The 16113-nt window shown below is 41.0% G+C and overlaps 1 protein-coding gene across 2 annotated transcripts in view; it reads left to right on the top strand.

Annotated features, from left to right (window-relative positions):
* Positions 1–16113, top strand: part of PDK3 (pyruvate dehydrogenase kinase 3) — a 67638-nt gene that overhangs the window by 7505 nt on the left and 44020 nt on the right. For both annotated transcript variants that reach the window (XM_024569786.4, XM_024569787.4), the window contains exons 2-3: positions 12382–12523; positions 15964–16035. In XM_024569786.4, the coding sequence (XP_024425554.1) occupies positions 12382–12523; positions 15964–16035 (214 nt within the window). The remainder of the gene's footprint in view (positions 1–12381; positions 12524–15963; positions 16036–16113) is intronic.

Raw genomic sequence — 16113 nt, 5'->3', positions numbered from 1 at the left:
TCAAACTTCTATAATGTCCCCACATTTAAATATAGCATTTCCCAAATGAAACCACCAGAAAGCAGATTGTCTGCTAACTCCATCCTCTTTCCACAGAAAAGATTCCTACCAGAATCACACTGGTTCTGTGAGCCTCTGAGCCTTTAGCTATTAGAAGGAGGCAGCCAGTTTCCTGGTTTTAACTATTTTTGAGGTTTAGGGGCCTAGCCACCTCTGCTTTCCTTTAGAAAGTACTTTAAGATTCTGATATCCACTGAGAGGTTGACTTTGATTCCAAATGACTGCTCTTTGAAAGAAATGTCTCGGGTTTTTAAGTCATTACATTCCTTGAAACCAGGCGAGAACAGTGATTTTGTTTCTGAAGAAGATAAAAAGTATTTTTATTTTGTTTTGTTTTAATTGTGTTAAGAAAAGGCAAAAACAATCACATTCTATTTCCGGGTGTGTTTCTTTTGTACCTTTACGTATATGCTCAAGACACACCTTTTCTCTAAGCAGTAGGGTTTTTCTACTGTGAGGAGTTGCCAAGAATTAGACTAAGCTGTTGGGAGACAGAAGTGAACTACTCGGAATTAAAGGGGAAGAGAACAATTTCATTTATAATAAAGATATCTAATGTGACTTACTGCATCTTGACCAGTATTTCAATACAAGGAAAGAATTGGCCTTTCAGGCCTTAATGATCTTGTAGGGCTAAATTTCAACATAGCCTGGTTTTATCAGACTCCAGGCACTAAAAGTGTGTAGCTCTGGCTTCCTTCCATGTATTTGTTTTATGAGCTTTTGAAGGGGAGACACAAACACACTGACCTAGTGATGACTGAGTGGTTTCCACCCATTAAGCATTGGGAAGTTGATTAGACTGTTGGCAAGATTTGGGAAACCTTGGCCCTGGCTGGTGTGGCTCAGTGGGTTGAGCACTGGCCTGCAAACCAGGGGGTCACCATTTCAATTCCCAGTCAGGGCACATGCCTGGGTTGTGGGCTGGGTTCCCAGTGGGGTACGCATGAGAGGCAACCGCACATTGGTGTTTCTCTCCCTCTCTTTCTCCCTCTCTGTAAAAATGAATAAAACTCTTTAAAAGAGATTTGGGAAACTTTGGTTTTGTTACCGATGGAATCAGAAAATATCATCACTTTTACTTAAAAAAAAATTGAATGCTTTCTATTGTTTTGCTTCCATGATGATCTTGATTTCAGAGTTGAGCAAATCCTCTTGTTTTCGGAATACCGCTGTCTAAGGGAGGTTGTCAACAATAGCCTGAAGGCCAGCCACCTGTTTTTTGTTTTGCAATTAATAGACTTTATTTTTAAGGGCAGTTTGAGGCTCACAACAACATTTAGCAGAACAGGGAGTTCCCACATAACTCCCCTCCCTGGATGTAGCCTCCTCCACAATCAGCATCCCTCACTGGTGTGGGGGACATTTGTTACAACTGATGAGCCCACATTGATCCATTATCACCACCCAAAGTCCATAGTTTACATTGGGGTTCATCTTTGGTACACTCTATGGTTTTGGAAAACTCCTGTTTTTGTAAATGAAGTTTTCTTGAAACACACAATCATACACATTTGTTACATATTATCTGTGACTTCTTTCCCTCCACACACAGTAGTTGAGGAGTTGCCGCAGAAATGGCTTGGTCCACAAAGCCAAAAATGTTTACCAATTGACCCTTTACAGAAAGTTTGTGACCTCTAGTCTAAGTGAATTCCATTCCCAGTTAAAGACACTTGAAGTGATTGCTCTTAATTTGCATTTAAATGATAGAGCTCTGTTTCTCCCTTTGGCTAGTAACAGTAAACCTTGGCTATCAGGAGTGTGACTTTTGGGATACCTAAGACTTTTCCAGGTAATTGGCAGTTTACCTCTGGGGTGTGTGCCCCTGAGTGGAATTACCGGGTGAAAGGCTTGAGGAATTTTATGGCTTTAATCTACAGGGCTGTCCCCAAGGTTTTAAGTGTACAAGTTTTTCCACAGCCCTGCCAAAATGAAGTTGTAGGATTTTAATTGTGTAATAGGTAATATAGAAGCTCAAAGTCGTGTCCCCACCCCCATGTGGGTTTATTTTCTGCGTTTTGTTGTGTGTAAAATACCCTTGACCATTTAAGCTGGAACCTGGAGTTTTAATCATGAGTGTGAATTCCTTGTCTTTCTGGCATAGTGAGCTATTGTGCTATGTAAATATTGTTTCCCACTGTGTTCCATTCTTTGGTAATTATCAAAGCATACAATTAAAGGCATTTGCAAAGAAAATCACCTATAATCCTTCCATCATTTTTTTTTTTTTGCGATAGCGTTCCAGCTTTTGCTCATATATTTACACCGTTTAACACCAGAAGTTGGTTTCCTTTTTATTTAGCACACAGCCCAAGTTTTTATACACTCGATCATTTATAGTGCTTTTTATCACAGTCAGGTTTATCACCTAAGTCCTTCTGGAATTGCTTGCTATTATTTCTGATGGGACTTTTTACCCAAGCCCAAGAAGAGCTATGGACAAAGAGCTATATATCAAACTTTATGAATCCCATGAATTTGTGCATGCTTTCCTGCTGTTACTACCTGTTTGTGTCATAGGAGTGGGGGAATGTGTGAGGTGTTAACCGAATTGTCCTTTATCTAAAGTGTCCCTGGAGGCTTTCTGGATTGGGGACACAAATGGAAGAACAAATGTAAATGTAAATGTGTGTGCTACTCTTTTTCTTGATTTCTTGATCCTTTTCTTGGCTGCTTACTGCTATAGGTGCTCTCTGGGTTGTTCCAGGCTGTATATTATTAGGCAAAGTTGGTGTAGGAGAAACCCAAATATTCTTTCTCCTCTTAGATTCATTCAGTGGGAACTTGAGCTTAGAGATCATCTGTCCAAAGTCCCCGGTTTCACACATGGTAAAGTGGAAACCCCAAGTAATGAAGAGACTGCCCAAACCATCAGCTGGTTGTTGACATAACACCTTGGCCACCTCTTCCAAAGTGAACCAGAAATTATTCTTTTTAGGAGGCAAAGGCACCTTACCTTTTGGGTACCACTATCTAACAGACACAATAGTGGAAAAATGTAGCTGTAATTCTCACAACATCTCTGAAGTAGTTGTTTCCATTTCTGGGATGAAGACGCTAAAGCTTAGGTGATTTAAGTACCTTGACTAAGCAAAGTTAGGGGCAAAACCACAGTTACCATTCAGGTAGGTTGGGCTTTTAAATCTACGCATTTTCCATTCAACATAATATACTATTTCTTTCAATATTATATACCATCACCCCAATGCAATTCTTTCTAGCAGACAGTTTTAGTAATACTGAGGTTTTGTCTGAACTTGTTCTGTTAGACAATCAGGAAATTGCATAATCTAATGGTCATCTGATGTTATCATCTCTGAACTTTAGATTAATACCTACTTATTTACTTACACTGAAACAATTCTTATTCTGAAGATCACCGCCATTCGTTGTCTGTCTTATTGTCTCAGGGAATATGAGAAGCAGTCTATGTAGACTGTACTCAAATCTTGATTCCTGGTGCCTACCACCAGTGAGAGCTTGGGCTAATCACTTAATCCCACTACATTCCAGTGACCTTATCTGCAAAATGGAAATGATAGCATCTAATCATAGGCTTGTTACACTGCTGAAATTGAGAACCATGCGGCACAATGCACGGCACATGGTCGGTGCTCTGTAGATACTGGCTATGCCTTTATTATGGGAAATTAGTGACACAGCATTTCCTGGATGAAATCAGCTTCCTGCTAAGAATAAAAACTGCGTAGGGTGCTCTAAATCTCTAATGTTAATTATCTCAAAGGTTGTTGGCTGAAGGTTGCAGCTATATAAACTGATCATTTTCCAAGAAACAGCACTTCCAGCTCCTGTGCTTTGAGCATGAATGGCCTTGGATCCTTTTCATTCACTGTAATGGTTAACTTAACATTTTGCCTCAGTTAACCTTCAAGATGAGTACACTGTGACCTTTACTTAACTGTTCCTGCTTCCATGACAACAAGACATCCTGTAACTCACCAATCCACCCTTAAGACTAGATCCCAACCCTCTCTGGAATTAGGTTGATGTGGATCTGTGTGGTGGTTTTGGCTATGATTGTTATTTACATGTTCTTGCTGGCTAGAGTTCTATTTGATATCAGTTCTGAGCACTCCCTGGCCGGACACACCATATTAACAGTTACTGCCACCACAGTATCACCTTCCTATCTACCTTTTGGCTCTTCCCCTAACTCTAAGGATTTCAATACCTCTAACCAAATATATAGAATGCAGTGATCTGCCCATAAGAGAAACTGACCATTACCAGCAAATGTTAGCTTGAACCACTGAATTTTATTTGCTATAGTAAGTTTATACTGAAACTTACTAGGTATTTTAATTTTCAGTTCTAATCAGTAAATACCTGCATTAAATACCTGCAATGTGCCAGGTAGTGTGCTAACAGACTCTTCCATTTTCTGAGGGATCCTGGGACCCACAGGATATAGAACTCAGTGATTGGGGGCAGTGGCAGAGGGTTGCCCATGCAGTGGGCACAGACTGAGGCCCACAATGAAATCCACGTACAACTTGCTTTGGCCTTATCTTCCATTCTGAGGGGCAGGTTTCTCACTAGTCTGTTTATGGGCATATATATTTCAAAAGAGTAAACAAATAGGATTTCTAAAGAGAGGATCAAGTCATTAGTGGACATCACCCACTTTCCCTCAGCGCAGATACAGATGTCCATCAGGGGAAGATCCACAACCCTCTCGTGCCTTAACTTTAGCGACTCCACCACAGTCACTCTGCAACCTCTATTCCTGTAGCAACAACAGTCATGACATGAAGGTACATATCGTGAGCTTCAGACACCTTCAGGAAAGTCTGCATAGAGTAGCATGTTCTTAGGAGATTTTTCTACTTTTTTTAAACAATAGAATGGCTCTAGTGCATTTTTTAATTTTAATTTTAATTTTTTAATTCTCACTAGAGGACATGCGTATTGATTTTAGAGCAAAGGGAAGGGAGGGAAAGAAACATGGGTCAGTTGCCTCTCGCACGTGCACTGGACCAGGGATCGAACCCACAATCTAGGCATGTGTCCTGACTAGGAATGAACCTACAACCTTTTGGTGTACGGGATGATGCTCCAAGCAACTGAACCACACTGGCCAGGGCTTTTTCCTTTAAATAATAGACTGGATCTAGCTATAGAACGACCTTTTGTAGAAGACTGTTTTTCTGTAAAAACACTTCTTAACGACTGCATATTTCCCCCTGTAAATATACAATACTGTAATTTATTTTACTGTTCCCTTATTGTTGGATATTTAGGTTGTTTACAATGTCCCTTCCAAATCTTTTATTTGAAAACATGTCTGCTGTGTAGTATTCCATTGTGTAAATAAATGTACCATAGTTTTTTGATCCACTCATTTAAGTGAAATAAGCCAGATGGTGAAAAACAAATACCATAGCATCTCACCTATAAGTGGAACCTAATCAACAAAACAAACAAGCAAGCAAAATAGAACCAGAGACATGGAAATAAAGAACAAACTGACAGTGACCAGAGGGGAGGGGGAAGAGGATAACGGGAAAGAAGGGGAAGGGTTGTCAAGGGACACGTATAAAGGACTCATGGACAAAGACAGCAGGGTAGGGGGGTTGAGGGCAGGAGGGAGGTGGGGGTGGGTGGGGTGGGGGAAAGTGGTGGCAGGAAAATGGAGACAACTGTAGTTGAACAACAGTAATAAATAAATAAATAAAAAGAAAAGGGAAAAAAACCCATTTCTGACCTTAGGAAAAGGTGTAAAAACAATACAGTTAACACTCCTGTCTAGCACTTAGATTCACCAGTTAACTGCCATCTAGCAGGCCCTTGAATAATGTTTTATTATGATGTTGATGACACACCACAGGAACCTAACTATTGTCTATATCAGTTAAAATTGCTTTTGTTATCTGTCATTTTACCAAAAGTTTCAGAGCCTATCTATGGCATTAAGTGAGGACTTAACTATATTTGCTTTTTATCTCCCCCCTCAACCTCATTCATTCTCCAGTGTGGTGTGATGCAGTTATCACACTGGAGAATGAACCGGAAGTCTGCAAACAGAAGGGTCGCCTTCCACCCTGACCATCAGAACATTATTAGGCATGCAGTTACCCCTAGGCACAGTAAAGGGCAAAAGGGAGGTTCTTCTCTAACAACCCTGAATAAATTATTTAAGGAGGATTAGGAAAGCTGAGGTGGTGTTAGGACCTCCACCAAAAAGCCCTCTAAATCAGATGTTCTAGGTGCTCACTTAGTCTTTAGGCTGCCTCACTCTGAAACATGACTAAATAAGCAAGGATCACCAGACAGCTGAGGGAAGCCCACAGCGGAAAGAAAGAAACTAAGATAAATAAATGGCCACAAGAAAAAAAATGACCCCAGATGAAACAAATTCAGGCAATAGAAGAATGCTTCAAAATATAATTTGAGAAATAAATCATCTTCAATACATCCTCATGAACATCTTAGGGCAGGTGTCATTTCCCAAGGAGAGCCACAACGATGCTTTTCTACAATGTGCCTTTGCCAGCTCCCCATCAAGAGGGGTAGTCTGATCCCGTCCCCTGGAGTCTGGGCAGGCTGTGGCTGCTTTGTCCCCTGGAGTCTGGGCAGGCTGTGGCTGCTTTGACCAGCTGAGAGTGGCATCTGAGGCTGGGACATAAAAGGCCATACAGCTTCCACCTTGTTTAATGAACCTATACAAGAATCCATCTAGCCCAAGGCTGCCATGCTGAGGAAGTCCACAGAGAGGCCACCCAGCGGTGCTGGTGCTTCGGTCAGCAATGCTAATAAGTAGGAAGCCTTCAGATACTTCCAGCACTGCCCCCCACCATGGTCTAGTCACTTCTCTAGCGCTGAGTTTTCCCAACTGAGCTTCCAGGCAAGCCATCACTCCTGTGTGCTGTCTCAATCCCTGACCCACAGCACCTGTGAGCATAATGAAACAGATGTTGGACCAAAAGAAGTAGTGTAATCTTTGGGTGTTGTGGGGGCATTGAATGTGATAGGGAATGAGGTGTGTGTGAACTCGCTAGTCTTTGGCTCTGAAGTTTCTGGTTCACTGTTAGTAATAATGCCAGTAATAATAACAAGCTCCTGGTCTGAAGTGACGGCAGCCTCAAGTGTGGTAGACCCCCAAATCTGCTACGTATTTTAATCTCTTTTGAAATTCAGGAAGTTTTACCAAACAAAAGAAAACTGTTAATCTTCTCAGGAAATGAAATAGTACTTCTGGAAATGGTCTAAAACAAACATTTTAAAAGTATAAGTGAAGCTAAAAAAGTAAGGGATTCTTCTGAAGGATATTCACAATCATTTGATAGCTCTCCATTCACACTTCAGTTTGTTTCTTTGAAGGACATTTCAGTTAATCATTGTTTAGCCCTGGTAACTCTAAGACTTAATTACTTATGACTTCAAAATTCAGTGTTTTCAAAGGACTGGAATCTTATAATTGGAGAAAAATAAAAGAGCTGCCCTTAAAATGCTGTTTTCTCCATTATATTTTATCCATTTTAACATGGTTAATGGTAAAAATACATTGGAAACTCAAACATTTAACTGGCAGTATTTAAGGAAAGCAAAATTATCTGAATGAGCGCTGATCATTCTGTTGGATTTGGGTGCCTTGCTTGTAGTTTTTCCATTTGTTGCTCTCATTTTCCACCCCCTGATTCCATTACTACTCCTCCCAAACCATCTCCCACCAGGTATGAAAGCTGAAAGATGTGAACAAAGATAGCCTTCAAGTAATCCAAACAGGAGACTCTACATTTGGCTCTGAGTTTCTCAGCCTTCTCTTTAATTATAAAATATATCATCAGGTCACTTCTTTAGGGTTTTTTTTTTCCTGCTTCTTGTAACTTAGTTGAAAAGAGGGGTGGGGTGGAGGGATGGGGAGAAAAGGCATACAACTGTAATTGAATAACAATAAAAATTTTTAAAAACACACACAAAAAAAGAAGAAAAGAGGATTAAAGATTCACCGGAAATATAGGCCACTGTGAAAACCAGATGTAAAGAATAAGTCTGAAGTATTATTCTTGCTCTCAGAAGGCTAGTCAAATGCTCCTTTCTTATGGTGACCATCAGTGGGAGGGCTCTCTGCATTAAATAGAAAGTCATTTGCGTTTCTATGTCTAATTCATTCTACATCTCAATGAATGGAAAGCTATTTGGAACCTTTCCAAGCAAAGCAAATCATACCTTTTGCAAATGTAGTAATTGTCTCCAACTTTTCAATGAAAGGGTAAAGTATGAAAAACAAACAGAAAACCGAAGAGAAAGAAAAGGGCCATTAAATGAGGAGGAAGCAGTGAAGAAAAATACACACGAGTCTATTAAAGCCAATGACTAATTTGCGTTCATTAAAGTCAGAATTTTCCTTGCCCCTCACCCACTCCTTTGTCATCCTCTAAACTGATACTAGGGAATTATTTAATTGGTACATTTGAATAAGATAAAAGTATTTAGAGAAATGCAGAATAAAATAGAAAATCAAAATTAAGGAATGTAGAAAAGCCACATAAGTGGGGAAAAAATGAAGTCAAATAACTGGGAAGAATAACTGGAAAATAGTATGTCAGAAGACTTATAAAAACAGAACCCTTTTGAGAGGACATTGAATTAAAACCAAAAGGTTCTTTTTTTTGTAAGTTTACTTTTAAAAAGTTTATTGGAACCCTTTAGTGAAACTAAGTATCCAGCATTAACACACAGGATAAAATATTTTCAACTTATATGAGGAAAACCACTGAGAAGTTTTTGAAAAATCAGGTAGTTCATATTTATTTTTAGGTTCACTAATTAACTATAAAAGACTTATCCCCTGTTTAAGCTGATGTATAATTAAGGTATCTGAGTACAAAGAAGTTTTCTCGAAAGCTAAATTAGAATGTAGGAGGCAAAACCTGACATTTTTCAGGTACTCTTTTTTAAAACTACAAATTTTGGAAAGTATTATCTATTCTCCAATAAATCATTGAGAAACTACCATAGGTGAGGCCCTCTAATGGGTGCCATAGGGGATATATAGACAGACAAATAAAATAAAGTTTCTTTCTACACTAGTTTATAAAAGACTGATAATCCAGCAAGGCTAGCATACATGCTTCCTGAAACTTGGTCATCTTAGACCATGCCAAAGGGGTGGTCGAGTTTTCTAGTTAGTGCAGAGTGGACCAATGTAAGCATCAAGGCCTTTTGTTTTAAAATAAATTGAAGTGGATGCTGGGGACACAGAACATACTTTAATTCTTTTTAATCCTTTTTTAATTATGTAGAATCATCAAATGAGCACAGGCGGAGCAATGAACCAGAATGCAGTCAGGCTCTCAGGGCTCAGAAAGTACCAGGCCTTTTCGATCTGGCACATATGGCCTCAGGCTGTTTCATTTTATCATCCTTGGCATTGTTAGTGGTTGCTGTTTAATGAGCCCCTTCTTCTACATTTTAACAACTTGTTAATGTTAAATGTTGGCACTTTTTCACCCTCACCACAGCCTCTACAAAATAGGCACTGGTTTTATTTTATTTATTTATTTTTAAAGATTTTATTTATTTATCTGTTTACTTATTATTAGAGAGAGGAGAAGGGAGGGAGAAAGAGAGGGACAGAAATGTCAACATGTGAGGGATCACATTGATGCCTCACACATGCCCCCTAACTGGGGACCTGGCCCAAAATCCAGGCATGTGCCCTGACTGGGAATTGAACCAGCAACCTTTTGGTTTGCAGGCTGGCGCTCAGTCCACTGAGCCACACCAGCCAGGGCTGTTTTTATTTTATAGATGGCGATATTGAGGCTTAGAAGTTTAATGACACTTATCCACATTCACGAAGCTAGTGGGTACTGGAGTCAGGATTCAAACTCAAGTCTACCGCTAGCACTTTATCTTGGCTTTACTTTTCTGCAGGACCGAAGTCTCATATCTGAACTCTGATGTGTAAGAAGCTCTAAAAATTGAAATTCCTTTTATACCTTTGGTGGCAAAACTCATTGCGTGGCAAAAGCTTATCCAACCTGATTTGAGGTCATGGTCTTTATCCTGCTCTGTGCAAATGTGCACAGATTTCACTGCACCTATGTTGAGTCTGTATAATAGATCATATTACACAATGGATGTACATAATCTTTTTTACTTTCCTAAAATTTGAAAACCTTTATATTCCAAAACCATGTAGCCCTGAAGGTTTCCAGAACAGATGTGGACCTGGCCTCCCCTTGCCACCTGGCGCCTGCCAGCCCACTCTCACTTCTCATCACCCTCCCTCATCACCCTACCCACACGCTTCTAATCTGATGCTCCAAATATGCTGTGGACATGGAAATTTAAGCATGTAAACTTCCCCTACCCAAAAAGTCAACTAATTTTTTCCTGAGTTCATACTGATACTCCCAGTTCTGATTCATCACCACAAGGTTCTTTCTCTTCTTCCCCATTCTCTTAAGTTACTCCTCCTATGGGGACAATGTCAACATTTTTTTGAACTTAAAAAATAAATTCCTTTTGGGGATCCAGGATGGTGGTATAGAGTATGTGGAAGTAGCTATATTCACCTCCTCCCAGGACCAAAGTAAAATTACAACTAAATTATAGAACAATCAACCTGAATACCAGCCAAAGACTAGCTGAACAGAAGTCTTATAACCAAGGTTTTATAGAAGGAGCCACATAGGGAGTGGTGGTGGTGGGGGGGGGGGACATGAAAAGGGCTGGCCTGGCTCCCAAGGGTGGTAGCTGACATTGAGGATGGATATCTCAGCTGCAAAGGTTCCCCCTGAGAAGCATGGGGTCTCAACTGCAAGCCCGGCTCCACAGCAGAGAGCACCAGAGGTGGGAAGAAGTAACATCTGGCTGTGAAAAGCAGCAGGGATTCTCTCCCCAGGGAGAAGCAGAAGTCTGCTAATAACACAGGTGCCCTCTTAAAGGGCCAGCACACAAAATCTTGTTCTCAGCTACTTACCCTGGGCTCCCACCAAGGGGCGGGGGGGGGGGCAGAGCAGACTAGAGTCTCATGGGGAAAGAGGTGAAGGGATAGCTTCCAGGATCCCTGTGCTGAGTCCCTCTCCTACACTGCAGATCCCATCTTTCTTAGATGGAATACTCCCCTGAACGGCATTGGCCTGGGGGAATGCAATAGCTCTACCCAGCCGACTCCCTGTGGCACCACCTTTGTCACACTGGGAAGAATGAGGAGAGTTTGGAGGAGTGGATTGTTAGGTGAGCTTCCCTATCTCTGGACCTGGGCCTGAGGTTGCCCATTTCTGAGGAGCCTCCAGGGAATATGGAGCGGTGGGAAGGCCTATCCAGTGTAAGCAACTTGGGAGGGACCCATAAGTATCACAGAGGACAGAAGAGGGACTGGTGGTTATTGAACACTTGCTCTTTGTCACACTCCACACACATCATCACAGTCTTAACAAAAATGGAAGTTTCATCCCCATTTTACAGATAAAGGCAGCTGAAACCTAGAGAGGTTAAGAAACTTACCAATGGTGTCCCAACCCCAAAATGGAGGAGATGGGACTGGAGCACATTTCTGTCCCCAAAGGTCATGTCCTTTCTATCAGGTTTACAGCAGGGCTGGGGGTTTGGGGCAGGGGTCAATCAGGAACCCACTCAGGGAAGGGGCTCAGGTTTCCTCTTTCAGGTGACCGGGTACCTTTTTCTCACTGTGTACTAGTTAGGTAAAATTGATGCACAACCAGCTCAGAGCAATCAACAGAAGACTCCCTGACATCTGTCTTTAGAATCACGCAGTGTCTGGCCCTTTCAGACGTGCCATGGTAGGTCACTCTGCTCCTGAGAGCACCTGTGGTCTGGTTTCTTTGGCACATCCTGAGTCCTGTGTCTTGGTCAGAGATGGGGCCTGTGGCTGCTTCCCTGAGTGGCAGAGTGGTGCCCAAAGAAGCACATTAGACGAAAATCCTGGTACATAGTAGGTGAATATTTATGGAATGAATGGATCTGTTGCCTTCCAGAAACCCCTCTGAACAGGCATGGATTTGTATGTTCTCCTACTTTTATACTTGGCAGGGAAAACAAATTCAGATTATATCCCAGGTCCCTTTTAGATCGAAACTGGTGATGCTAGGAACAGATTTGTGTTAAGGAAAAAGAAACTGCTTTCAAGATATGGTCTCTTGGAATAAATGTCCTTTTGCTATTCTAATTATTTTCTTAAACTTGCTATTTCAGAGGATAAAAATTTAACTAGAGGTCGCTGGATTATTTAATTTTCTCTTCCCGACCAGTAACTGCCACCATGGGAGCATTCGTTATTCCATCTGTTAGACTGTAAATCCTGGTACATTTTTCATCTCTGAATAGGGAGAGACAATGCGTGTGAGAAAACTTCATACATGTTTCTACGGAAGGAGCTTCCTGTGCGCCTGGCTAACACCATGAGAGAAGTTAACCTTCTGCCAGATAATTTACTTAACCGCCCTTCAGTGGGATTGGTCCAGAGTTGGTAAGTACATAATGTGACATCAAAGGGGTCTTCCCATGATGCTCTGAACACTTGGCGTTGGGACCATTCTCCCTAAAAATACACGCACCGCATGTATGGGAATGAGTCATGTGGGATAGTCAGGATTTCCAGGCAATTAAGGTTGTTTTTAACTGACAATTCAAAATTATCTTAATGTAAATACTTCTAAACTATATGAGACACTTTGTTGACTTTACAAATTTTAGTTTTCTGTTTACAAATGTGATGGCTTATTTTTTAAAAAGGGAAAGTACAGAAAAGTAGAGAGGAATAGCAGTGCGGTGACCCATGGGAGTACGTCTGCAATCTTCTAGGTGGGGCATCTTGCTTCCTCAAGTCTCAGCCACTCTCCTTTGGTTTTCCTTTTAAAGAAGTTCCTTGAAGCCAGTACTTCTTTTAGAACAAAGTCAGTCATTTAAAGGGACCTTGGACTGGAAAAACATCAGTACCTGCTATGCTGCATTTGCCCTGTGAAAAGTATGAAAAATCTTCACAAGTATAACTTACAGTTCAATCATGTATAGCTCTGATGCTTAAAGCACGCATTATTTAATTAAGGAAGTTGAATATGTGAGTAAACTACCAACTAGGTAAATAGGGTGAGGTTGGTGAGTGGTAGGATGTAAGAGAGTTGGTGTATTTTTAGAAAGGGATTTGCATAAACTCCAGAAACATTTGCAGGTCTCCTCTGTGTTATAAAAACAAGGTAGATGGCACCGCGAGGGGGAGGGGAGGGGAGAAGCTGGAGGAGTTCGGGAGGCCAGATGCAAAAAGTGCTATCAAGCCAGGACAGAGGAAGTGCTGTGGGAGCCTGGCTGTGGGGAGAAGTGCCAGCTGTGGTTTTGCACTGCCCCTCAATGAGCGGCTGGAAGTGACAGGGACAGGGAGAGCATTTTAGGGGAAGGGAATGATGTGGATGGATAGAAGGAGGATGGAACTATTCATGAACTTGCATTTAGAGGGTCACTGGAGACCAGGCTACTGAAAGAGAATGGCCATTCAGTAGTCATTCCTCAGTAATACAGGGATGGGTCAAAGTAGGTTTCAGTTGTTGGATGGAAAATAAACTGTTTTGCCTGCTCACAACTGTAAACCTACTTTTGCCCACCCCTATATGTTTTACAATAAATTCATAGGGCTGAGAGTGAATTGTTTGAGACACACTCTTTTGGGTGGTTTTAGAGACACAGTGCCGTCCCTGCCCCAGATAGTCAGCAGCTCCTCACTGTGGGAGGCAAAGGGGTCCTGAGAGACCCAGGAGAGATGATGACCGTGGCTTCAATCTCACAGTCATTTGCTTTCTACCCTAAGTTCATAGCTTGTTTCAGAAGGAGCAGCAAGTACTTGTTTACATGAGACTTCTTTATTGCTTCAAGGCCACAGTTAGAGGTTTCTGAAAGAAAGTATATAAGCACTACCTCAGGCTACTGCGATGGGGCTCTAGGCAGTCTAGATGACTTTCAAGTGCCCTGATCCTGGTGCCAGTGACAGTCAAACATTTACTATCACTTATGTACAAGTGACTTCAGAGGCTGCAAAGTGAATTGCTGGCAAAGTATAGGCACAAATGACTGTGTCAACTCCTTTCGTGTCTCCTCACCATTCCTCTTCCATGGCCATTCCAAACACACGCACGTCATTTTTTCCTTTTCTTTTCTTACGCATTCCATCGTGAAGTAATTTCCTGCTTAACACAAGGGTGTGCAAGACTAGTGGCAAGAATTCCCATTATGAACCTTCACACAGATTTATTGATTGTTGACATTTGACAACATTTGTTCTACCATCCTCATTCATATTCTGTCTCTTTGTATGTGTGATATATATATATATATATCATTCATATATATATATCATATATATATATATGAACGATATATGTGCTTTTCCCCCCGAACGTCATGCCTCTTTACCCCTAAGTAATTTAGTAGGTATCTCCTTAGAATAACTCTTAGAAAACCAGAGTATGATTATCAAATTTGAGAATTTAACACTGATCCAGTAATTTTCTAATATATAGAACTTGCTCTCATTTCATTAATTGTCCTAATGTCTAATAGTGTTCTTTTCTTTCTGTTGTGCCCCCCTCCCAATTTAAGAATCCAATGCAAGATCATGCATTCTGTTTTGTTGTCATTTCCTTTTCCCTCTTAAAAGTGGCCTTTCAGGGTGTTTTGACCTGATAATTTTAGCAATATATAATCCATAGCCTTATCTTCCCAGAGACTTTTAAAAATATATAGCCAGAGATTAATATACTTTAGTATTATGCATTGTCACAAAATTTAAGTGAGGCCAATTAACAAAACATCATTTCTATGTATGTGCTTAACAGACATTTTTAATTGCTTAAGTACCCTCATCCTCTGTCAAAGCTGGCTAGTAGGATTAGTGTAATTACTTGTTAGAAATCATTAGGAGAATATGAGAGTGCTTGCAGGACATGTTGATACCCAAAGCAGAGATCATCTCTGAGTAGCTGAAATCTCTGAATCCCCTCGGGATCTGCAGGTCCTGCCTGGATGTAGCTGCTCCAGTAGTGTGCCTCTCTGGATCCCATTTTCCGTGTTCTCTAGCTCTTTATGTTGAACACATTATTTCTCATACTGGCCCTGATTGAGATATGGAGCTATTCTTAATCCCAAAGGTGTATCAGAGTTTAAGAGAGTTCAACTGAGAGAAGCAACCTTCTTTATTTCTAGCTTCTAAGTTCTTAGCGCACATTTGAGTATCACACAAGTACTTCTTATAATTTATATGCATTTTTTTTGGTCATATAACTATAGAGTTATTTTGTCCACTAGGATATGTTTGTAAGTAGCAGAAAATGTAGCTAAACATGGCTTAAACAGTTAATTGCCTTGTGTAACTATAAGATCCAGCCATAGGATGAGCTTTTGGTGTTGGTTTGATTCAGAGATTCATGAGCTCATCAAGGTACTGCTTTCCATGGTGTTTGCTTCATTTTCAGGCTGGACTTCCTCCTGGTGACAGAATAGCTGCAGCAGTTCCAGGCTTCACGTCCACATAGCAAGGCACACAAAAGCAGAGCAAGTTGGTTTCTCTCCCAGAGACTTCTACCAAGTCTTTTTTCCTATTTCTCTGGTCTGAATTGAGACATTATGCCCATTCCTGAGCCAATCCCTGTGTCCGGGGACATGCGACACAGTAACAGGCTTAAACTAAACGTGGACTATCAGACTAATAAGGAATTAGTGACAGGAGAAATAGGATTACCCAGAGAAAAGTCAGGACACCCAGGAGCTTTATGTGGCATCAGCTTCTCCTGAAGCACTTGGGCTGCATGGGGGGGATGGGAAGGGATGTTACCTGAGTGAAAGTTTGGGGTACTCTAAGGAAGGGGGAAAGGAGAAATGGGTGTTGTGTAGGTAGTTGACATATTAACTCTTCTTTTTCAGGTATATGCAGAGCTTCCTTGAACTTTTGGATTATGAAAATAAGAGCCCTGAGGATCCAAAGGTCTTGGATAAGTAAGTATGGTACCGGACTCACGTGAAAGTAAAAAGATCTAGGTAAAAAATGGTTTGGTGAATGGAGCTCATGTCAGT

Source organism: Desmodus rotundus, chromosome X, assembly GCF_022682495.2.
Source record: "Desmodus rotundus isolate HL8 chromosome X, HLdesRot8A.1, whole genome shotgun sequence".
NCBI classification, from domain to species: Eukaryota; Metazoa; Chordata; class Mammalia; order Chiroptera; family Phyllostomidae; genus Desmodus; species Desmodus rotundus.
Note: the sequence above shows the minus strand (reverse complement) of the source record. Positions and strands in the feature narration are given on the sequence as shown.